Source organism: Sceloporus occidentalis, unplaced genomic scaffold (assembly GCF_023333645.1).
Source record: "Sceloporus occidentalis isolate IW3139 unplaced genomic scaffold, rSceOcc1.0.p SCAF_207, whole genome shotgun sequence".
Classification (NCBI taxonomy): Eukaryota; Metazoa; Chordata; class Lepidosauria; order Squamata; family Phrynosomatidae; genus Sceloporus; species Sceloporus occidentalis.
The window spans coordinates 342,846-369,315 of record NW_028317187.1 but is presented as its reverse complement, the minus strand read 5'-3'; the positions used below and the strand labels follow the sequence as shown (position 1 = coordinate 369,315).

The 26,470-nt window shown below is 39.4% G+C and overlaps 1 protein-coding gene across 1 annotated transcript in view; it reads right to left on the bottom strand.

The window, feature by feature from the left end:
- The window catches only part of LOC149277646 (metallophosphoesterase MPPED2), a 47,803-nt gene extending 21,599 nt beyond the window's left edge, over positions 1-26,204 (bottom strand). The window contains exons 1-3 of the mRNA XM_089502640.1: positions 26,077-26,204; positions 18,846-19,027; positions 9,073-9,298 (exon numbers count right to left, since the gene is read on the bottom strand). Coding sequence (XP_089358766.1) covers positions 9,073-9,298; positions 18,846-19,027; positions 26,077-26,204 — 536 coding nt within the window. The remainder of the gene's footprint in view (positions 1-9,072; positions 9,299-18,845; positions 19,028-26,076) is intronic.
- Positions 26,205-26,470: the final 266 nt, after the last annotated feature.

Here is a 26,470-nt window from a genome sequence, read left to right as displayed (position 1 = left end):
GCAAGGAACAGGTCTAAGCTCTGCTGGAGCAAATGCTAAAATCAAGTTTTATTAGGTGCCTTTGCGGCAAGTTTTGGTCTAATTTTATAAATTTTTAGCTAAAACACACTATTTAAGAAGATAAAAGCTAGACATCTTCAAACCCTGTGTCACGGTGACTCTCAGCAGGGGGTGTACATGCGCCTGTTGAGATGAGCACAGTGTTCCCAGGAGCCCCTGCTGCGATCACGCATAGAGCACCATTTCTAAAGTTCTCAAGAATTATTTGAAAACTAAAAACTGCAACAAAGACTCGTTAGGGGACCTGAGGATTCATTTCAGGCATTTACTATTTAAACTCTTCTGCATTTTCAAAGAAAATATTTGAAAGTATAGAAAACTAAAAAAAAAAAAAAGTACATTTTGTGTCATTTTGTATCACCTCTTTGGGATAGAGAGACAAGGTTTGTTAGTATGAAAAATTTGAATTTGGTAATAAACAGTGACTCTGTATTTCTGGGATTATTCTCCCTTCCAGAAAATAAATTGAATAAATTGAATAAAGGGTCCTAAAAACACCCAATTAATACATTCTGAAATTCTAAAAAAAACTGTTGGATTATGCTTTTCGTAGCATTGACGTTTGGTGCATTTTATTTTATGAAATGTCAAATTTTTGTATTCTCAAAAAAGCACATTAAACACACACATACACACGCTTACCAAAAAATCTATAACATGAAGAAAACAAAAAGCTCACACTGTAGTTCTTTTGATTAAACACCACAATAAAAAGATCAATTAGGATTGGGGGGTTGGTGACAAATGTTAGAAGAAGCATGTCTAGAAGATCATTAATGGCAGATGTTCATGACTTGCCCAGCATGATTTAGGCTTTGAGTAATTTAAGCTGGTGCGCCGCCATCAGCATCATTACGCTTCAAGGCTAGAATCATTTCCTCACAAAATGACATCTTTCGGGATTGAGCTCATGAATGTGTCACTTAAATCAAAAATGGAAACCCTTCACTTACAAACTTAATTATGCATCTTGCTTTACAACCAGTAGATTTCTTTCAATGATTGCTGTTAATTGTGAGTTATGTGTCCCCAAACCCACCGGCATTGGGGATAAATCATCAGCACAATGACCTAAAAGGGGCACTTTTGCTTTTGGGGTTGTGGTTGGAAGTGTAACCAGGGGCAGGGCTTTCCGTGACCTATTCATACCTATTTAACATGTAACTTAGACATGAAGAAAACCACAACAATAATCCATTTATTTCACAGTTTAATAAACAGACTCCTTGGCCAAATTTCAGCATATAACAGAAATGACCTGTATCTTTCTGAATTAAGGAAGCCGACAATGTGAGCCGAAAGAAATGTGGAACGGAAATGATCGTGTAGATACATTTATAGTAATATTGAGTAGTTTATAACGTACAGATGGCTGGGTCAGTTGGAGAGTGCCAGCCCCAGGGCTTCTATAGATAGATGTCACGTAAGAGCGGCAGACAAAGCACCAACTGGCGGGAGGGAGGTCTGTGTACAGCCCGTAAATAACCGTCGGCCATTTTCTGCGCGGTCCTGTTGAATCATTTTCTGCTTGCCACTGGATTTAAAAACCTGGAACTGCTGACCAGAGGCACCCTAGCGTGGTCCTGTTTTATGTATCTGGTGAATCTGTTCTTCGAAGCTGTGTTTTGACTCCTGGCCTGTTTAATTACTCCGTGTCTTGCGATTTTGTACCTTGCTGACCTTATCTGTGTACCGTACCTGGCTATCCTGACTACCTACTCTGTACCTACCTATACCTGAGAACCCACACTATTGGGATCATCGAAGTACTTGCCTGCTTATCTTTGGCCTCAACCCCTCGGTAGGTGTATCAGGCTTAAGAACTCCTGCGGTGTGTGCTCTTGGGTTACCGCAATTGTGAATGACCAGCTTCAATTCGCCTTTGGATATTTATTCTTCACCAGGCATTACAATGTCAAAAAGGTACTGACCTTATTCCACCAGATGTAGATTTGTAAACCAAGCAAATACCAAATTAACAAGATTGCAACTAGGTAAGAACCTAAGGAGAAGGAAGCTGTAGAACAACCAAAGAGCAAACTGGCCTGGCTCTGACAGAGACTTCCCCCTCCTTAACATCAGAAGCTTTATGGGTTCTCAGATGAGCTTTGATATTGGGTGTTCCCAATATGAATCTAACAACTCAAACAAGGAATTAAACAATTTCAAATGCTACAGTTTTTAAGACTGTATTGTCATCAGCTGGGATTTTTAAAGGCAACATTTCATCGCATGCAACATGATGTCATGACATGGCCATTAGAGGCTGTCATAATTCATAATAATATGAATATTCATATAATAGGCAAACAGAGTACATCTTGGGCTGTAGAACACTGTGAACACCCATACCCAGCAAACATTCTGAGCTTCTAGAAAAGTGAGAACTCTCCCCACTAAGGAGTTTTGGAAAAATGAACATTAATGTTAATTTATATCCTCTTCATACTTGGGAACTGTTTTGGGTAGATGAAGCAGCTTTGGGTCAATCAGATGAAGGGGTAGGACTTGTCCCAGACAGCCATTAGTGGTCGGCAACTGGGTGGAGAGCAGGTGAAAAGTTGGTAGAAAGAGGGCAAATATCACACCCTGCCTGGAGAAAAAAGAAATTAACTGGGAGACTCAAGTGGAATGGGCTTTATATGGAGACTTAGGGCCAAACCTGGAGTCTTCCCAGGTATGACGATGTGATAGCATTTTTAAAAGGCTTCTCCTGACACTACATACATGTTGACCGCAGACTTCAAACCGTACGCATCCTCAAAAAATATTCTCCTGTGATGACTTCATTCTACCTGAACCTCCATGTGTATGTTAGGGAAACGCTGGGAACGAGACAATCTCCCCACTGAGATAATGTTTAGGAAGAACAGACTAGGCTAAGTGCACAAAACAAATTGCTCGCCCAGCGTGTCGCAAACTGGACTTTTGCATTATCAAAAATCTTACGAGTATTCAAGATTTAAAAATATTTTCACTCTAATCTCTTCCACAGACTACAAAAAAAATATGTTTCTAATGTCTTCATACGTTTAGCATACTTCTCATTAAAGGAAACCCCTGATTAAATATTTAATAAGACATGTTTAGAAAGATTTAATAAAAAAAAAAAGATGATAAAAGAAAAGGCATTCCTAATCTGATTCAGGTTTGGAGAAAAAGATTTCTTTGCACCAAAGTTAAAATAAGAAATCTGTATTTCTCTTCTAGCAAAGTCCCCAAAGGAACAGGATACCCTTCTCAAATAACCTTCTCCTTGCAAAAATCATACTTTTTTCTGAAACACTGGCATGAATAACATCTCTTCTTCAATGCCAATCAAGAGCTCAAACTGGATTTTAATTGAAAGCAGTTTTTGTGGAAATTATAGTTCGGTTTTCATTTATGGTATGTAAATAGATAGAGGGTCTTGAAGAGGGACCCCCCCCCAAAAAGAGGGGCACTTGGTTGATATGCTTTTTCCTTAGACTGTTTTTCCTCAATCATCTTGTTCTTATTCCCACCAGTGACAAATACCAGTCTACCCAATGGTAGGCATGTAAAAAAAAGTAGAGATGAATATATATATATATACATATATATATACACACATATATATACACATACATACATATATATATATACACACACACACACACACATATATATACACACACACACATATATATATACACACATACATACATATACACACATATACATACATACACACACACACACACACACACGTAGATATTTTAATGCATTTTAATGAAAATTGTATGTCACCGACTTCAAGCTCAATCGAAAAAGCCTGCCATTATTTTCTTGAATTAACTATGAACACGCTAGTAGATAGGCAATGCTTATAATTACGGCTCATTTGCATATCATCTACATCTCATTTCATTCACGTCTTATTTTTAACTGTGTTCATTTTTTTTTCCTTTGGAAAATGCCTTGTTAACAAGAGAAGGTCGTACTAACAAGCCTTGTGTACGCGTAGATCTGATTATATATATATATATATATTACCCAGTTTTGATGTACGGTTAGAAAGTTTGCCGTCTGCAGTGAAAGCATTTCCGTGATTAGGAGATATGGAAGAAGCGTGATATTTTACAGACGTGTCGATGGAGCCGAAGCTTTCACATCACTAACGGCCATAATGTTTAGGGTTCATCAACTACGAATGCAAAAATACAGCTGGTTTCAAAGCCAAAGACAGTTCCATTAATCCTGACGCTCTATCTGAAAGCTTTCTGATGGATCTCGCATAACATCAAGTCATAAAAAGACGCTAATATTTCTTAGGGCTGCTTATTACTGGCTTCCCAATTTATTTAAGGGAAAAAGGTAGTAAAGTCATTTTCTTGCTGAAATTGCATCTTAAAATATATATAGCGAGCTAAAAGCAGCGCAAGCCCCTACGGAACATGAATTTATACAAACGCTTTTCAAAGAGAGGCTAAAAAGAATATATTTTTTTAGAAAAAGTAAAAATGTATGTACGCAATCATTCCAAACACCTAATCTAAATTAAATTAATATTAAAAATTGAAAAGGTTTTGAAGTAAAAACAAACATGAAAAACTGTATTAATTAAATTAAAAAACACACGGGTCAGTAAAAATAAAAACCTATGCTGTATTATTCTGTATTTGAAATGCCTTTGAAGATTCCAGGTTCTTTGGCGTTTATTATAATAAGCACATTCTGGTACGCACCTAGATGTGAGTAGAGAGGATTCAAAAAAAGTCTATGACTGGCCCAAAAATTACAGTCCCTGGTTGGGCTTCTTTTCTTAGTCAATAACTTGAGGGAGAAGCGCAGGAGAAGACAATGCCACCATAATTGTAATGGATCTTTCCTGATGACATGCATGACAGTTATTTGTTGGTACATATATTTGGAAGTTGATGTCTCGAATTATATATATGGTATCCCAATAGTTTATGAACCAAGACAACAATATGACAAGATGGGGCTTCCTGGTGCTGGAGAAGAATGGAACTCCATTGAAATGGATAATAATACCTAGTCTGGAAGGTGTCAGCTTCCTAAATAAAGGAACACGGCAAAGTGCAGAAGATGGACAATGTTCAGTAAGATGTTTTCATCTCATAGAAAACAATCAACACAAGACATCCTGTGAGGAAACCGGCTCTTCCGCGGTCTAACAATTCACTGGAACGTCTGATACCTCTGCTCAATACTTTTTAACAGCAGGATCGGAACACAAATTTAATAGAATTCGCGGCCGGCTGATACAAAACAACAACAAGGCTCGCAGAGAGGTAATGATTGAACGATGGCCGATCTGAGATGCCTCTTTCAATTCAAGCGAGGAAAAATATTGCGATCCCTTCATTTCAACACATTTAACAAGCACGCAACTTCAAAGGAACTTTGGGAAATTTATTTTATCGGAAAGGGCATGCTGGTTAATGTCTAAACAAAATACGAGAAACCATCTAACACAAACACACGCCACAAATAAAGGACCAGACTTACCGGGTCACAGTGGGCCTCTGGCTTGGTAAAGAAGGCAATGGCTCAACAAAGAAATGTCTTTGAAGAGAAAGTCTCATGGAAAAATATTTTCCTCCTTGAGCATAAACCCCAGTGCTGAATACAGTAATGTTGGTCGGTATTGACAAAAGCCTGGTTTTACCTCATTTTGTTCCAATAAACATCCTTTATCTGCAAACCTGGAGGCCGCCATTGTTGTCGGTCGTGTGATGACTTTCCCCTTTTCAAACACCACACTGAGCTGATTCTTTACGACAATGCTAATGAAGCCCGTTCCATCGTAGTCTTTCATTAGTCACAACTTCTGGATGGTGATTAAGACTGAGCCATTTAATTGGTTACCACAAGGCAGTATGATAAGGAGTCTGGGTGTTTGTCTAGTAGATTGGGCTAAGATAATAGAACTAGAATGCATACAAATGGCTAATATGCAGCTGCCTTAACACAAAATATACCATATTTAACATATATATATATATATCATATCATTATCTACCAAGAACAGAAGTAACTAGAATTTTGCAATACTTTTTAGTGGACTAGAATATCAATCAAGACATACAGGAACACAAGCATTCAAGACTGTAGACTTCTGATCTGAAGAAGGGACCCATGAGCTCTTAAAAGCTTATATGACTCTGCTAATTGGTCTATGAATGTGGGTCCATTAAAATGTATTATACACTTTTCTGTTCCTTTTTTGAGCAATATCCATTTTTGTGTTCAGTAATGAATGGGTTAGCAACCATTGGCCTAAATTAACCTTAAAGAACTACTGCTTCCAGCATTTCTTGTAAAACCATTTGGCGTTTCCATTTGAGGAAACCATAATCCATGAAACTAACATTCCAAAGCACTCAGAATTCCTCTAGCCATTCAGTCACATAGTTAAATTACCAAAGCCATTATGCCTGCCCCAGTCTTCAATGACTACCCCGAGCTATTTAAGAATTACGTTGAACATCTTAAAAGCATCTGAAACCTAGTTGCCAATAACTCAATGAGACAGTACTCATTCTGAATCATCCTGATGTGACAACTAGGGCTTTTAGAAGGGTATCCCGCAATATACATACAGATCTATGGATCAGTGACATGCTGTAAAAAGTCCTCAAATACCAACTTTGTTAAATACTTTTTAATCTTGACAAAAATTAGTTATAGGATAAAAAAAAACATTGTTTGGCTCTCATTTAAATCTTTTTTCCTCCTAAAAATTAAATGTGTCTATACATAAACGCACACACATACATATACACACCCATAACCCCACTTTAATTCTTATCTCTACTTGCCTTTCCCTTCTTTCATCTGTTTTAAAATGTTCTTGCTCAGGTGTATTTTTTTTTTAATCACTATGCATTAAATACAACTAATCATGTATAAAATGTTCTCGTCTGCTCAAGTGTACATCCCTTAGGTCACTGTGATCATGGTGCCCGGTGCAGAGGGAAGAACTTAGCAAACACCGGAGATGAGTCTCAATGGGAAACAAAGAATACTTTGCTAAACAATCTCACAGACAGAGGTTATTGCAAAGTTAATAGGTTTTAAAAATTCATCACTTTTAAACAATAGAATAACCATACCTGGGAACTTTATAAATGAGCCCACCTTGAGACTTTTAAAAGTTAACCTTTTAATAGCCCATCAAAAATATTTCAACTGTACTGGCTCGCTAAAGGTGGCAAACATGTGGCCCTAAGGGGCTTTAACCAAAGAGACAAAGGGTGATTTTAAGGGAACTATAATATATATATAATTTCCATGTGATTTTCAATACAGTTAGAGCTCTGGTATACATATTTCACTAAACACATGTATGATACTCTGGTGTACTCATCTTCTTAGTATTATTCCAAAGAGCCATAGGACACTGCCCCGACCAATCAGAATACAGGGCTACATTTTTTGGGTTCAATCAGAAAAAAATAATAGCATCTTATAGTTTGACAAACTATTTGAAGCGGTTTATGCCTTAAAAGCCCTTCTAGTATTGTTTAAACAAAAAAGAAAAATCTTAAGAAAAAGAATTTACTATTTCAAAACGGAAAATAAAAATACATACTGAAAAACCTAGACACACCTGGAAAACTAAGGCACGGTGGGAAAAGATAACATCACAGAACTGAAGCCATTTATAAGAAAACAGAACAAGGGTCATTAACCACAACATGAATGCGTACAGCTTCCAAGTCACTCCATAGAGCTGAATACTTTTTTTGATTTGTAGTTTTTTTTTTTCCTTTAGCGGAATAGTGTTCAATGTTTTGGGATTTTGTTTTTGCTCTTTTTAATAATTTTAATTGATGTTCTTAAATGTCCTTATGCCAGAGCTGGACATATGCGTGCAGAACTTAGGTGCCAGACAGAAAAAAACCTTTTAGGAGCTGGCTTAATAAGGTTGGGGGGTTTAAGAGCCTAAGAGATAGAGATCAAGAAAGATAGCAAGAAAAAAGTAGGTAGCAGCATTAAAAAAAAATAAAATAATAAGGGTCATGGTCAGTTGAGGCATTTATAGGCAGTCTTATAATGTGTATAGAGGATAAAACCTCTCATTGTCTGCCAGGGCTTCAAGCTGATGGCATGAACCACATGCCTCTGAAGTCAGCTCAGGCCCCCGGGGAGCGTGTTAACATACTCTAAATACTCGTGCACAGCTGTGTAATAATCCAGCCCCGCGGAATGACCAGTTATTTGCTGGTTCATAAAATTTGGAAGTATATATATCACAAGTATCCCTGTTTAAGAGGGGAAAGTCCCTCTTTTATACCCAAATCCCTCTCTCCACATTTCCTCCCCAGATGTTCTTCTTTTCGAGTGTATTATAGAGTTCCGCAGCACTACGAGTAGCAATAATGTAACCAATGTAACTAATTTAGAAAAAGGTTATGAATTATATTGCGTAAATACAATACATTCTTCTTCAAAAAGCATAAAAGGTCAACCAAGGTCAAACCTTAACAAAAAATACCCCTCTAACAACACCAAATATATGACATCCTCGGCTTTCTATTTGCCAGGTCAACAACAGCAAAACCGACCAAGCGGGGGGGACATCGTTGTTTCTGTATTGAGATAATATTGGCCCTAACTTACATTTTTGATTGGCCTGCCCTTAAAAGAATGGGGGGTGAGACATGCTAAGCGGTAGAAAAGTCATTCGACTGTGATCATTCCTGCTTTCATCTATAGAGATCATTCATAAGCTGAATCGGTGAAGAAAGTAAAAAAAAAAACAAAAAAAAAAAACAAAAAAAAAAAAAAACAACAATATTCAGGTTTAGAAAGAAAAATAGATTTTCTGTATCATCGTTTGTTTCACAATGTGGATTATCCCAGTTTGCTTATTTCGTACGGATCTCTACAGTGATCTATCCTGCCCCCCACCCCCACCCATAGAAAGATATCAGAGTCAGAACCACAGTAAACATTTGGGGAAATCAAGAAAAAGGTCTCGCCTTGCAGGCGAGTGATCAATATCCCCAGTGAGGTACTTACCACGGGGCTCCATATATCCTGAATCCTTTTACGGTGATTTCAGAGTCTTGCAAGTAAATACTGTTAGTAAGAAGTGACTGCACATTGTCAAAGTCTTCGGGTTTCAATTTGGAAACAGAGGGAAAGCGATAGTAGTCCTGTTTAACAAGATCCGCCATGAATTCCTTATCAAAAGTCAGTTCATGATTCCCGGCAATCACTATTTTATATTCGTACGGTAAAGATCCTGGGGGGGGGGGGAAAAAGCACAAACAAATATGAATATTTTCCCGCCATCAGACTATTAAAATAACAGTAATACTAAAATTCATTAAAAATGTTTAAAAAAGTTTATTTCTAATCATATTACTTTTCTAATGGCAACCCTGTACTAGATTAATAAAGATGACATCAGAGATGTATTTAGGAGCAAATGGGATCCTTCTACCTGCTTTAACACTGTCATTATTCAGATTTTCGGTACACGTGGCTGGATCCCTTTGATATTTAAACCACACAGGGGCAACTGTATAAATAAAGAACAAATTACCAGCGCTCAAATCCAAACCAGCAAATATATACACATTAAATAACCGTGTGCTGTATGTCTGCCAAAGCACACACGCTCACCTGCCACGTCAACGGCATAAAAAGCCGACAGCCTACCTCGAAATATTAACCCCTTAATAGCCAACCGTGAAAATCCTCTAATTCCAGGTCTTATGAGCCACCTGCATTCAAGCAGGGATATCAACCAATAACATTCTTGGAGCACCAATTGGGAGTCTTATATGTGATCACGGCAGCGTGACCCTGAGAATCTGCCCCCTTAACCCCAAGACTGGGGCAAAAGCTCAGAGCTTTCCCCGATATGCCGATACCTAGCTTTACAGGTATTTAAAATCCCAATTAATGCATTGATTTCTGGCTTATAAAATCTGGCAGTTAAATTATACATACAAACTAGAAAACTCTGTAAAAAAAAAACAAAAAAAAAAACCCATAGAAATATATACATCTATCTATAAAACTACGACTCGTATCATTGTTACAATGTGGTTTGCGTGTTTATACATAAACGCCTGCATTCATTTACAGTTCTGGTTTGGAGTAAAATTCCATTTATTTATTTATTATCATGATCTTTGTCCCTGTAAATGAGATCAGCGGCTCTCCTTGGCTTCCGTCGGGATAAATCTGTATAGAAGCAGCGGTGCCCCTGTGCCAGGGTTAATAGCGAGAGCGAGGAATTAGCTCCTGTGAAGAGACGCGGGGCGAGAGCAGCAAGACGAATCCCCCGGCTTTTGTTAACACTGCAGCAGACAACAAAACCCGCACAAGCAGAGCGGAAGTCCGGGCTCTGACCTTCCACTCCCTACGCGTCAGGGTTCATTAATTTTCATTGGGGCCTAGCAACCGAGGCGTTAATGCTGGCAGCGTGTTACCGACTCACTACTACTGCCAACACGGGCAACGAAGCACACCAGAACACACGCTTACAAGCCGATACATGCGCTCTGATGGCCTAAGACACTCGATCTGGTTCATTCTCTATATTCTTTGCACATTTATTCCCTGCTTTTAAAAGAATCCCTCTGTTTCCACAATCCTACCTTCAAAACGACGTTAGGAGGAAATATCAAGTAGCGCATGTCAATTCCGTTTGGGTTTCCGTGCTTACATACCACGCATATGGTATAAAGCACTCGTACCGTTAGGAAATTAGATAAATCAGGGGAGGTAAATTAAAAGGAACGTTGCAGTGGTTACCATGGCGATTCATTGGATTTTCAAAGTTTGCACCAGATTCACTTTTGATACATAGCTCCCTTATTGATCGTACAGTAAACCAGTTTAAAATACATCTGCTCCCAAATTCAAATTTATAGTAAAGGCCTCATAAATATAATAGTGTAAGGCGCTAAACAAACACCACTGCGATAAATAAATGCAATAAGTTAATAAAAGGCAAACCTTGCAAACAGAAGGGCAAAAATAATGAAAGCGACTTATCCTTCACAAGGGGCCGGAGCCTCAATATTTAAATAAATTGAAAACAATATTCAGCAGCCACTGGAGCACAAATTCCTAATAATGGATCTGACAAACAAAAAATAAAATAAAACAAATATACTCAATATTTTGAAAAAAATAAATTTTATTGCGCATAAATCATTAAAAAACAAATAATAAAAAACATTTAACTAGATATCTGATAAACCCAAAAAGTGGCTTCTTCAACCATGCACTTTATTGAACACTTTAAATGTTAATGAATAGGGTTTTTACTATAATACACATGGTGGCCCATCCATAGCCCAAAACTGGTTGTCTATCTTGTTTCTTCTTTACAATGTATCAGAATACTGATACAGTTCTGTACAAACACCCGATGTATGGAAACTATAAAAGGGTTAAATCCCTGATTACAAGCAGCGTTTCTTTTCTCAGCGGTCCCCATGGAGACTGAGTTTTCGTCTGACTGACAGCTCGGAGGCCTCCGGTTACCGAATCCTTTTCATAAAGGGGGTAGGAAGAGTAACGAAGGTTACCCTACCTCTGCAGGTAAACAGGGAGATTTCCTCAAAGCTATTTAATATAAACATGTATTATTGAGGGCCAACTCGGAGGTCGGCCCTTTATAACGCATAGTCAATTTATGGGGTTCAAATGTCCTAGTCTCATGCAAACAGATGATTGAGAAAAAAGGCTTCACATGGATAACCAGTGAACCCCATATCGCCGTATATCTCAGATATTACATTTGTTTGGGCCCCAGCTTGGCTCCAGAACGATACATATGTTATATGTATGCATCTACCGATCATGGGACATCCAAGGCCGGTATCTAATAGCCCAATGAGTTGTGTTTAAAAAAGGAAATTTTATCTCTATAATATACACAGTCATAGGTCAATTTAGCCTAGACTTTCAAACACAATGACAATTGGAACCTCGTAGTTTTGGTAACAATTGCGCATTAAGCCGTAACCCAACAAATAAAAGGCATCTCGGTTACCATTTCCCCAAACCGTTTTCTCCGAACACATACTGGATCAATTTACATAGCAGTTTTCTCGACACACAATGAAATCATAAGTTCCAATTGACTTAGCCCATATTGGAAAGTGACAGAGCAAACACTTGAAAATGCAATTACGGCAAACAAAACGCCATTTTCTCCACTCAGGAGGAAATTTTCAGGGAACATTTATAGTCATCAAATAATATTAGCAACCGGCCTCAGCCGACAGCGCCATTTTTTCTTAAAAGCCAAATAACTCGTAATATCGTTTAGACTGCAGTCTCTGAACTGAAACCGAGAGAACATCTTTCATCCACGCTCCTCTATTCCATATACAAACCCACTAGGTCAGAGTGAATACAAATCCTTTCATTGAGTTTCCATAATATTTTATTTGCCTTTTTGTATTCTTTAGTATAATAAAAATCTGTTTCCATTTCATCTTTAATTATCTCATGGAGGAACTGTGCCACAAAGACTCGTTTGTCTGGAACTATGCAAATGTATCCATATGGTCGCGGAGATCATTTATAAAGGAAATTCTTCCTGCGCTGCTTCCATCACATGATTCTATTTCTCAGAATGTGCGCTAACAAGTCATCTTTTGTCTAACACTTCCCAAAAAAAGAGGAGGTGAACGTTGACATATTTGCGGGCACTGAAGGTGCAGATACTGCCATAAGTTAAAAGTGTTTTCAAGCATAAAAAAAGGGATTTCTTTTATACGTAATTAAATACAGAGCTATGGCGAGTAGTCACTTGAAGGACGCATTACTAGGTTGTAAGCTTGCGAGCCAGGCGCTCTTTACCTAATGCTGGGGTCCTCAAACTACGGCCCGCGGGGTGTTTTTGCCTCAGGACATCCATGTGTTCCGAAAGATGCTTTCGGAACACAAGGATGCCTCTGTGAAGTCCCTGCGGCACGCGTTTACTTTAAAAACGCGGGGACCGCCGGGAGCAGGCGCACGCAGCGACGTCACTGACGTCCCATGCGTGCACCCATGGCAACCGAGCGCGGAGGAGCGGAGAAGAAGAGAAGAAGCAAGGACGCGCGCTGGAGGTAAGTGTTTACCAGCGGCGCGTCCCTTCGGTGTTCTGACCACCGATCCTCCGGTCCTGCTATGGCCGGAGCGGTGGTCGGAACACTGAAATGGGGCAGTACACAGGCATACAGCCTCCAGCCATACTGTATGGCTGGAGGTTGTATGCCTGTGGGGGAACATACTGCCAGCCCCTATAGTCCGGCCCTCCAACGGTCTGAGGGACCGTGAACTGGCCCCCTGTTTAAAAAGTTTGAGGACCCCTGACCTAATGTATCGATTTGTCTTAGCCGGTCAATTCTAGTTTTGGCAAACCATTGAATATATGTGCTGCATAAATTGTTGGCGTTATATAAATTAGGGAAAATAATTACTAATTAATAGCTAGCTAACAGGGGATGTGGCATGTTTTTGTGGAAGCCTATCTAGGCTGGGATCTTCATCTACTTATCTATAGTAGAGGCAGTAAACAACGCATCCCCCGATTCTGTACAAAGGGTATGATAAATGCAGAGAGAGAGAAAGGAAGACGAAACGTGACGACAGCCATCTCCGCCGAAATCTTCTAGTTTACAGACTAGAGGGAATGGCGAGTGATATACAAGCTCTTGAGAAGGTGAGTGAGTGGGGTCAAGTCGGCAGCCAGAACTTGGGCCCAGTCAAGTCTTCGGCATGAATACGAGCATATAGGTTTCATTTTGAGACTGTACGCCTCTACCCATAATAAGCCAGGCATGTGGCTCAAGTCTGCGCTGGAAACCCCGATCATAGGGAGGGTAGATAAGGCTAGTGCCACAGGTGAGGGTGAGAAGGTGGAATGCTTTTGTACTTACAGTCTACCCTTTCAGCAAAATAACTTATTCTCACATCACATTGAAGCCTTTGGCCATCTCTGATCTCTTACTGCTTATCTTAAAAAATGAGGACTTGTATGTCCTTTTCCTTTGTTGTTAATATGCATTGGGATTTACAATGGAGAACCAATGGGTGCTTATTTGCAGGACACATTTAAAAAAAACTGTTGGCGTCTTAGTTTTTAGAATAACAATTCATTCAAACTACCTGTAGCTTGTGCTTTTCATCTATCAATCAGTGTAATTGTCTTGGAGATATTTAGTTGAAATGTCAACCTCAAGAAGGCTTAAATCTATGGCTAACAGAGGCAAAGCAAGCATCACCTGATCACTTTCATGTCCTGAAGTTCTGTCCCTTCTTCTCATCCAATATACAAAGGCTGCCTGAACCAAACATGAACTTAACAATAGATGAAACATCGGATAATCAGGAATAACCATGGAGATCTTAGGATACCATTTGTGCAGCGTTGGAACAAACATCAGCTGGGTCTCAAGTTCCTTCTCAAGGGCTAGTTCACAAAATCTACATTGAAGATTCTGCCAAGAATAATCTTAATTACAGAACTGATCATGAGCGCAACATCGAAAGAGATGCCAATGAATGTTTGAAATGTTTTAAGAGCTTTTGAGAATAGAATGGAGAGAAATCAGTAAATTAATCCATGTAACAGATACACAAAGCAGACAACAAAAGAGAAAAAAGTAGAGAATGCAGAAAGTGTACAAAATATGCTAAAAAAAAAAAAAATAACGGGGAGACGTCTTTCTAACAAGAAATCAGGTTTGGGGTTTTTTTTGAAACAGCTATAGCATAAAGCGTTCTAAAAAGATGGGGGCTGGGTAGCGCATGCACACACAAACCTCCAAAAGGAACAATGACAAAGAGCCTGAAATTGAATTACACAGGCCGCTAATCTTTATGACTAAACACATTCTATGTGCCGCTCTTAGATTTATACAACGCTGCCCGACTCACCCCTCGAATCAATGCAGGCAGGATTACATTTAAAAAATATAACACACAGGGCAGGATCCGCACAACAGCTGAATGGATATCCCCATTAACCATTTACGGGGCAGGAGTCGTTTTACTACGGATACATATTTCTGTTGTGTTCTTAGGGGGATTTAGTAATATTTGGCACGAGAAAAAAAAAAAAAAACAGTAAAGAAAAATTTGAATCCGCCTAAATAATGCTACAGTTGGCCAGAATTGTTTATGGCGTTTAAGAATTTTTTTTTTTTTATATGTAAGATACAGAGGATCTTTTTGGGTTTCCTCCACTGGAAGGGCAGGGATTAACTATAACTGAAGTGGGTCTTTCCCAAATCCTTTATGTTAAAAAGATAAAAAAAAAAAAACATGTAGCCATCTAATGTATATTTCATGGGGAAAGGTCTCTTCCGGTTCTCAGCATCGGCGTGTTTATTCCTTCCCGGTCGGTTATCCCCTACTGCCCACTGATTGTTGATTGATGGTTGTGGCAGCCTTTGTAAGGTAGGGGAGTAGAAGGGAGAGAACTTCAGGTAGGTAATGCTGGCTCTGCCACAGACTGCTGTCAGTTACATCTTTTATGTATCTTAAAAGCAGTTCCCTTGATTGATGAACAAGAAGCAGAAGCTATATGTAGTTTTCAGAATTAATGTGGTTATTCTAAAAGCAGTGATGGTGTCAGTTTCCCTTTAAAGCTGTGGAGCAACGTTCTTCACACCTCAATCTACCAATAACCCCAGTAGCGCATGTGTCTGGATGAGCCCAGGTGGACCAGTGGCCGTTAACAATGTCTGTCTTTTAGACCTGTACTAATAAGCCAACTGCATTCGTTTGAGAAGAAACACAGGTCCTTTGGAAAAACTTCTACAGTAATTGGGAAAGCCTGCCGTGGAGAATGTTCTGGGCCATCCATCCGCAGCAGACGGGTCACCAACTGGGCAACATCCGTCTGCGTTATGGGCAGCCCTGGTGCGGAAGGCTTCACAGAAAGCCAATAAGTTTGGGTGCGTTAAAATACCATTACATGCCTTAAATCATAACTGTAAAAAAAGCGGAAGACAGAAAGGACCTTCTAACCCTTGTGTCACAACAACATCCATCAAGCCTCTCCAAGTGTTAAGGTCCTATGCTGAATGGCAAAGTAAAGAAACGTTTAGGTTTCTTCTATAAGAAACAAATATATATAGGGGCAAATGGTTAACGTGGGCCATGGGTACACCCAGTGTGCTCTAAGATTTATATTATTTTTAAAAAAATGCACATATAGAAGGGAAACACGGATCTACCACCAGCATTCATTTTATCACCATCTGTAACTGAGAGCGGAACAAAGAAAGAACGCAGAAAAATAAAAAGCACTGCATAAAAAAAAAACATGTTTTTTTAACTTCATACAAAAGGTTATAATATATATCATGTTTAGAATAATGTTGCTTATTAACTAATAAATTAAATGGAAGTTACGTGGAGAAGGAAAACAACCCACAGTTAGACTAATGCCCTGAGAGAACTGAACTGTAAAAAGATCACTTACTGGGTAAAAAGGACACGTTCTCAATTTCTGGGGTCACACAGGCTACCGATCAAACGAAAACAATTATTTAAACGAACTGTGTTTAAAGCATTTAACAATTGCGAAGGTCAGATGACTGCAGAGTTACAAGACCCGAGGGGCATGTTCATATCAAAACAATGCAAATAAATTATCTCCACAGACCTTTGCAGTCAGTAAGTAACCACAGAGGTCATTCTGTGTGAGGGCTAGAAAGTTTTTATGCAAAACCAATATAGATTATTTATCAGGCCAGTAGAGAGAGTGTTCTGGATTTAGCCTGGTGCCGGCAAAGAAAAATGTACATGGCAAACAGGGTCAGGAAAGAGGGGTCGGAACTGTACCATTCTGGCTACAATGTATCCAGAGAGAAGTCTCTTCCACTCCCACGGAAAGTGAGGTTTGGTTATGTCTAGGAATCATACTTAATGGACAAGTTATAGCTAACCTTGATTAGGGATCCCCCCCCAACGCGGTCTGCGTCGGAGAGTGAAAAGAGCTCCTTCTCGTTAGTAGCCCCCGCTCCTGGCCACCATGTATGAATATTACCATTTAAACAATATTTCAAAATTTGGGCAAATATTTAATGATCCATAGAAATTAGATCCATAAATCTGTCATAAAATGTTTTTTTGTTTTTTTTTACTAATTACGTTCATTCAGTTCTACCGTAGATGGTACTATAGAGACGTAAGGGAAGCTAAAGGCTTAGTGCTTACAAGGACCAGAGCTAGGCCATTTTCACTTATCCGACAATCCAAGGACCTTCAAGGGCAAGAAGGCAACACAACCCTCCAGGCAAAGGCAAGTCCTGGAGACGCAAAGCTCTACGTGGCACTAAGTAGCGCAACTCGCATTCTTAGACCTCACTGTTTACGGCATTGCAATACAAACTGCTCAAAAACTAAATGAAATGCGGACTTCTCTCTCTGAATGTTGAGACAGTAATCATCCCCCCCCCCATTTAGAATGTTAAAGCCTTCAGAAACTTGTGAAGGAACCCGGCCTGTTAATGGTACACGATGACTGCGGTTTCCTGGCCATATGTTCGTGTATTTTGGCAACAGAGCTAAATGGGAAAGAAAGTAGATTGTTTAAAGTAAGAGTTGATTGATGGGCCTTCTAAAGTCTGATATAGTACATGTACTGTAGGTTGAAGGTCGAATTCAGGAAAGCATAATGGTGGCTTGTGAAGCATATTTTTACATGAGAATATGATTGATTAAAAGGTTCAAATACCTTATTCACATAAGCCCAATACGTAACCGGTGACAAGGCCACACTTTAAACAGGTTACCTAAACATATCCACTAAAAATACCAAAATCCTTGGTGAAGGAGCCATGCTTTTTTTGTTAAAAATAAATAGATTTTGTTTCGCAGAACAACACAGTAAAGCAGATGTTAGACAACATTAAACCAAAATTTTCAAATCAAAATGGAACGAGCTAGAACAACGCTGAATGTGGGATATACGCAAGTGATGTTCAGAAGAAAAACACCAAGTTTCCAAACACTTTCAAGGGGTCAATAACCTCCGATGAGAAAAACAGACTGGGCATGATGTGCATTGTAGTCCAAAAGCTGACATATCCATGGAAGCCATAATCTATATGCCGATTGGACAAACGCACCAGCTTTACGTGGTGTGATTGGCCATTCCCTGCCATGCAATCAAATAATTAATGTAGTATAACACTGAGCCGTTAGCCATCTTCCCAAAACTGATGTCCATGTGGTTCTCGACACCACTGGGTTAACAACATGCATTACTAAGAAATTAATGTTGGCACTGATATCTTCTTTCTACTATGGAGACCTTTATGGATAGGCTTAGATCTCAGGGTGGATTTCAGTGAAATGAAGTGTTCCACTATTGGGGTATTACAGAAATATATTATGCCTCGTTAAGCCAACAATTTTTAAGGCCTTATGTTAGAAATCCTAATCGGCTCTACACGATGCAGGACACTGAAGCAGACACAAGAGAGAGTTGTCTTTGCATGGTATAGAATTCCAGAAGAAAATGTGGATTAATTGGGAGAGCCCGAGACCTGTCATATGAAATGAAATTAAGGATGAGGGGTCCTACCGAATGGACAATGTATTGCTTTTTGCTTGTCAAATTTATTTTTCTATAATAAAAAAAAATAACACAAAAAGATGGAAGCGCTTGCTCTGGTGTAGCTTCATTAGACAGGAAAACAAATCTAAAACTAAAGTGAATGAGGAAACCATGTCAAGTGCCTACATTCAATTACACGGCGATAGGTGAGACATGGCCAGAGGAGGCTAATCGGGGTCACCAAGCAGTAATAGATCCTTACCTAACCAGTCATTAAACTTCTTCACCTCGGAGGGTAGACCTAGCTCTGTGAAGTCGCCTGTGTGCAGAAGGATGTCCCCGTACGGCATCTGGATGCCATCTGTCCTGGAGTGGGTGTCAGAGACGCAGACGAAACGAGTGTGGCCTGCTGGTTTTGGAGTATCATATGGGATGGGGTCTACCCTGGAGCAGAAACAATTAAAACAAGAGTTATAACCTGGAAATACCTGCATGTACATATACTTAACAAGAACGAAGAAGAAGGAAAAAAAAAGACAGAGAGGGGAAAGAAAGAGCAGCAGCTGCTAGGAAACGCAAACCAAAGACACATTATTTTTGAAATCACAATATAGCATTACAATGTAGCGTAGATGCCAGTATGCTCAATTGATCAGTGGCTGCCATGGTAACAACTTTAGAGGACTTGTTGGTTAGGAAATATAACAGCTTCGGATAACCCACCTATCTGCCAGTTCCCACCATGATCGGCCATCTACTTACTAAAGCATGATAGGAATTGTGGTTTATGGCACCTAAGGTTCCAGAACACTGTCCATTGCTGTATTTAGTCGGATATACACCATTGGCTCAGCCTTCAAAACGATGCAGGTAGAAAAGTACCCACGTGTGGAAACCGCAGGAGGTCACCAGAGGTGGTGGTCGGACCAGGGGTGGTAGTCGGAAGATTAAGCAGCTGTTCAACGACCCCACTGGTCCCAGATTCCTCACAAAATGTTTTAAAGAATAATGCATTACAGTAATAACAAATCCTTCATTTGTGTATCATCATTTCTTAATTAAGAGATCGGGTTCTTTAAACACACATGGGTTCTACCGCGTTATTAACGGGCGGCTTCCTTCTTATTCAAACAAATCTACTATTGTGAAAAAAATAAAGTGACGTATCTTTATACTACTTAATTAATGTGACTTTTCTACATTAAAAAAATGAAACACTGTCGTCATCTACTCTTGTGGATGTGGAGCAGTTACCATGGAAACCAACAGTAGCTGCCGCAACTTGCTCCACACTACCAGTTTGCACCAAGAATGTTCCCTATAAATGCGACACCGTATAGAATCCGCTTGCTAAAGAGTAGTTTTTAAGGCCCATTAAACAAAACCGATTGCATGCGATCAATAAATCAGTGATTTGAACCGAATACCAATTACATTCAATGACATTGCTAACAAGGGGAAATTGATTCTAGGTAGGAAAATGGCCCCTGGGATACTTGGATTTTTAACAGGGATGTCACCTGAAGCATTCTTTGTATTTTAAAACGCAATTAGATTAGATATATTGTGGACAAAGTCCCAGAGTTGGACCCTACAGGGCCACCAGGCAAAGTGTGCACACACGTACGCTCAGGGGCCCCTATGCGCATTCTGTGTGTGATAATGGATAATCTGTCACTGTTTAGACACAACTGCGTAGTTCATCACCTCTCACGGCATACGCCGCATTCTATCAGGAGAGATGCCCCAACTTCCCAAATCCGGAAACGGCACAAAGGGAGGTAAAAGCTACATTAGAGTAAAGCGCAGGATATTAATGGCCTTCCAACCCAGTAGGCGCCCTCTGTTTTCACATGCATTTTATTTAATTGTTGTCTAATGCGGAGACATCTGCAGTTGGGAACCGATTTAATGGTCACAGATCATTGCATTAAAGTGTAGTTCTAAAAATTTATTACAGATTTTATTATCCGTCATTAAATCTTTGGTCATGTTGCCTGCAGTGTAGCCGGGTCAATCAGAATTCACATCTAGTTCCAAATGTGTCAGGGCTTCTTTTAACTTCTCTTCTTCTATGCTTCTCTGCCACTCGTGGTACCAGTTTTCTCTAAAACGCAGGACACCTCAACAGCTATAAAAGGCAGAACGATACTGGATCTGTGTGTATTTAGACATTACTGACCATTCGTACACATCGGATCCCGTATCAGTGGACTCCTGGCAGAATCGGTGCTTTTTATGTTAGGTTCCATTTAGTGTTCTACCCAAAGGCCCCTGAATTTAGCCTCTCGTGTCAACTATACATAGTATTTAGGAGATTACACATCATGAACTTATCACATAAATAGAATAGAGTCTCAAACCAGCCGATCTCACCAGAGATACCTTTTCTACGAAAGAAAAAAGAGAAGCTATGAACCCTAAAATACAGGATAGTTTTGCTGCATCTCCCTGGATTCCCTAGCCGTGTGATCCAACAAGCTCATTTTGTCCCATCATTCCAGTTGTTTCACTCATTAGGGGGCAATTTCACCCAACATCTGTGCTCCATCTATCTAAATCTCTCGCCTCTCCTTCTTTCTATTTCCAAACTAATTAAATTTGGATGTGCATCATTATTGCATCGATTCCTCATGTCATTACTATAGCATGGATACCAGCAGGAGCTCCAGAAGAGGCAAAATAAAATAATAATCTTCCCTGGTGGGACACAAAGGTACATTAAATCTCTTTTAGGCACAGGACCAGAATTGATTCATAAAATCGTCCAAGAATGGGGAAAAAAAGGTGCCACCTCCAACCTCTGACCTCCAGGCATAGGAGAGTCACTAGGTTCTGCTGAATAGAAGACCAGGGACTGAATAGGTGCTATGTTTTCAAACCAGGACAATACAAAAGCTACGATGGAGAAAGACTGCTTATTTGGATTTTTTGTTCTTTCAGAGGTTATGTGGACAACAGTAGGTTTCAGAAAGCTCTAGAGAAACAGAACCAAGAGAAACAATCAAATAAATCACTCCGGAATAACCATGGAGTTCCATGAAGTCGTGGCTCATTGGCTTCTTTGAATTGCCAGCTTCGATTTTTCATCTAAGTCATTTTCATTACCATTTCTTCCCAGGACTGGCTGCTTCAAGCTAAATGTAGACAGCAGAGTAGTAGACATTGCCAAGTAGGCTGCACTACGCTGGAATTGCAGTTTTTTAACCGGGTATGTTTTTTTTTTTAAATAAGGTAAAAGTACAGGCAATTTTTTGATGTGACCTAGACACCCCGTGTATAAAAGAATGCATATTAAGGTACTAAGTAATATGAAGTCTTTCAAAACGATGCAGAAGAGTCTGCTCTGCAGCAGTAGCAGCCCTTCCTCTCCTCTACAAAAATAGAGCACGGTGGGTAAACGTTCCTGTTTATAACAGCATGAAGCCTGTCGTCTTATACTTCTGTGCTATCAGTATCACCAAACCCACGTGGGATCATGTATATGCACACTCCTAGTGCCACCGAATGCCTGAACACCTTGCCATCCCTAATCACTGGGTTCATTCACCAAATCTGTGACCGCAAGTATCAGCTTCCAGGGAAGCCACTGAACAATGTTTTTCCTTCATTGATTCATAAAAAAAATAAAAGAAGGATAGGGGGGAGGCAAACTGACCCAACAGATATCCTTACAATCTGGGAAGTTTTTTTCCTTTGATTCAGGTTTGTTATATCAGATAACTAGGAGAAGGTTTCAAAACAGTAGGGGCATCGAGCATCAAGAGTACCTGTCACTTGAGGGGGGGGGGGGGGAGAAAATATCTTTAGGAACCTATGATGTGTCTAATAACGTGGAAAAACACATTTAATACATCAATGGAGAATGTTAACTAAGTGATTTAATATTTTAAGGATCTTTAATATATTTTACTAAATAATTAAAATTAACGTATTTACACTATCAGCGTCCCATGATATATATGATGGTGCTATATGAAATAAATAATAATGTTATGATTTAAAGACTGGTTTAAACTTTGTAATTTGTTTTAGAACTTTATTGCAGAAAACGAACCAAAAGAAGGGGCAAGTAGAACAATAAATTAATTATAGGTTGGTTTCACTTTATTACCATATCCTAAAAAATACCATATGTTCCCATACCTACTTAGTGTTTAAGATCCTTATACTTTTTTCATTTTTTTTTTTTACCCAATTTGTACAGTTTTTAGAAACAAACAGTCAAATAATGCCAATAAACCCAATGTCCAAAAGAGATTATATTTCTATTTACAGATAATTGGGAAAAAAAAACAAGATTTTTAGAGAATGCAAAAAAACTTCACTAAAAATATACATTTTCAGACAATTTGAGTATTCCAACAAATATAATTTTTCACTGTCAAGCATCAAAGGAATGCTACATAAATTCATGGGAAAATATACTTCCAAACTAGAACATTATTGTACTTTCTTATTTGTGCAGCTTGAACAGTGAAAATTGGAGCTTAGAGTCTTGTGGTCAAACCTTATACCACCTCCTTAATCATATAACAAAAGTAATCATTTCTATTCCTACAGAGTGCTATAGAAATAAATGGCAAAAACAATTATTCAGTACAAACCGCCTCCTCAAATCCATGACACCAACAGAAAATGAGAAGCAATTCTGTTACATTCCTTTCCAGCAACATAGAAAACATCAAAAATTAAAGGGACACGCTAGTCATCATATGCACTTCAATCCATATGACAGCTCTGTGGTCCATTAAAACTGTGGTGGTGCCCCCTTGCAGGGTCTTCCTCTGGCATCAACCAATTGGTTGATGCCAGAGGAGGTCCCTGTAGGCGACCAATAGGCTCATTCGCACTGCCCTGTAACCCCTGATGGCGAACCTGCGGATTTCCACTTCCGTGAACTGCCGCGATGCCAAGGTAAGTTAGAAGGGGGGGGGGAGACTGGTAGAAGACGACGAAGACGATCACGAAGATCTTCGTGGTGTGTGTCTTCGCCTACGTTTTACCGCCGCTGTCTTCTCTTCGGCGTGTCTTCGGGACGAACACGAAAAAGCACTCTTCGTGTTCGTTTTCATGTTCGCCCTGAGACGAATGCACAAGTCTAGTACTCACCACCAGCCAGCTATAGAGCAGACTCTGAGATGATCGCAGGGCATGGACAGAAGAGCTCCTGGGATTTTAATAGAATGGCTTTCATGCCACTCAGTGGTTCAAAATGTCTAACCACAATGGAGACTGGCAGCTGCAGCACTGGGGCTGCAACTTCTCCTAAAGGTAAGTCCCTTTTTTTCTACTTCTTCAGCATAGGCACTAAGTACTTTAGTATGCATTCTCTGTTGAGCATGCTGCCGAGATACTAGACCGTACCTTCATATGTCTCAAAAATGATTTCCCCTAAACAAAGAAAAGTTTCTCTGTATGGAACGTATAGAAACACAGCCTTTGTATATAGAGAATGCCAGTCCTTTGTGTTCCTAGAGGTTTGCTCTCCTTGCAGACCTTTTATATTTCCTTATCTTAGAGGTTCCAATTCCATCTCTTCACTACCACATCTAGCCATATTTGTCTTTGTTGGCTATAACCTTATATTTAGATTTTTCCTAAACTGTAGAAATGTTTATAACCTTTAAGCCGAAAACGTCTAAAATGTTTCCCTGTGCTACAAAAGCAACATCATTTATCAACGGTCTTTTCTTCTTTACTATCTCAGCACAAAACAGGACAAGTACATGAAAGAATAACCCTACACAAGCTGTGCGTTAACACGATCTGATTAAAAACAAGACGTAGACAAAACTTTGGAGCCTGTAGTCACTGCCGGGCATATCAAAGTTTTAGGAAGTACATCGACTTCCGAGTAACCGGAGACTTTCAGATGATAACAACATCAAATACGAAGCTGATGGAAGGCGTTAAAACGTCAACTTCACTTCCATCGCAAGTGAACACAGAACAAGTTGGAGTACTTCTCTTCATACAGAACCTTGGCAGATCTGCTATGGTTATTTTTTCATCTGAAGGTTTAATCCCAAGCATCATTAAAAAAAGTTTAGAGGGCTAAATGTCTTGGTGCACAAACTGTATTTTACAGAAACTACCATAAAGAAGTCATAAATCCAGTATGTATTATCACCACATACACTATACCTCTCTAGAGGTCAGAGAGCCACCTATGACTGGGCACAAGCCAACCTGGGACCAAGCCAGAGCCAAGCCGAGCCGGACCAACCACCATTTAAACCGGCTCGTGCTCCTACTCTCATGGCACAAACACCCAAGCAAGGCTTTGGGCTCTTGCCTGCCTTGACCTGGCGTCTACCTTTCCAAGGGGATTCTACCTCAAGTGCAATCCAGTGAAAGGAAGAATGACGGAGCTCTGTGTAAAAGAACATAAGAGCAAAACCCTGTACAGAAATGATATGAAAATAAAAACAATCACCAGTTCATCAATACAATAAAAATGGGGGAAAAAATTTTCTAATCGCCTAAAGCACTAGGTTTTCATTCATCTCCAGAACAAGACCTTCTCTTACTCTGCAACATAATACGATGGAAATACAACGATCAAAGGCTAGACTTGCAGGGAAAAGCCACATTTACCTAGTGACCCCTCACAGAAGCGACAAGCTGACAAGTCATTTCCAGCATCTCGGAAATTCCAGAGTATGTGTGCTCACCCTCAACGCAAGACAGATGACAAAAGCGTTAACAGCAATAGACACACACATACAAAGAGCAATTCCACTTCAAAGCCCCGGCACATATAGATGTGCATTAGAACCCCAGTCTTACTAATGACTCTGCATACTCCGTGTCTACTCGTTGGCTCGCCATTACAATTAAACCATAGAACACGGATGTCATAGTCAGAAAAAAACACCAAGGGTTTCAACACCTTCTGGAGAACTTTATCACATGTCTATTAAGACTTCTAGCCATTGCCTTCTAGCCTGCCTATTGTTTCTCGCTGTAAAAACCATAATCCTTTTTCCGTCCTTGGTCTCGTCTTTTATTCAGTATAGCCCTATTCCATGAATGGTTAAATTCCCTGACTGTATAAACCTCAACCAGTTCTGCTGGAAGGCTGTCCCACTTATCTACCATTCTCGCATTGGATAAAATAAAAAGTAACAAACAAAAAAAAAAAAAAATAATTGAAATTTTATCTTTTTATTAGTTAACTTTTCAAAGCTTTTGTTTGCCAAAACAATACCCCTGCCATAGGATTCATAAATGAAAATGTATATTTTTAGAAGGACACCTTGAAATATCAGGTATTTATTCATACAGCGGAAGAATGTTTGCCCATAGCTTCAGTACATTACTAATAAATATTTAAAAATAATTTCGACATTTCTGAAAGGTAGCAAATGGGGACATAATGATCACTGAAATGTTGGTCAATACAGTGCAAACATTTGAAGTCGAAGATAAATATCAAAACGGTTATGTTTCACAAGAATGAACCCCATTCAGTAGACAGATTTACTTACATGTGGACGTGAGGGGGCTGGAATCTGCTTTGGTTAATGTTATAGTGCGTGAACGCCTGGGTGGGATTGGAACTGTATTCATCCACCGTTACTGTAACTTTGCCTTGAGAGGGAATTCCATGAGCCATGCTCTCTTCTTATCGACATGAGCAATTCACAGCGTTCTAGAACCGTGGTGTGGATCACGCATTGTATGTCGGGAAACCGCTAAATCCAGGCGTGCATTTATCAGCGCTGCAGGTGGCTGTGGGGGAACATAAAAAAAAATGAAAAAATAAATAAAATGGTCACTGTGATAAAGAAAATCAGTGGACTTTATGGAGGCAGAAGCTCTGTAAATATTGAAAAAAAGTTAATTTTAATATTATTAATATTTTATTATAAGAACTAATTT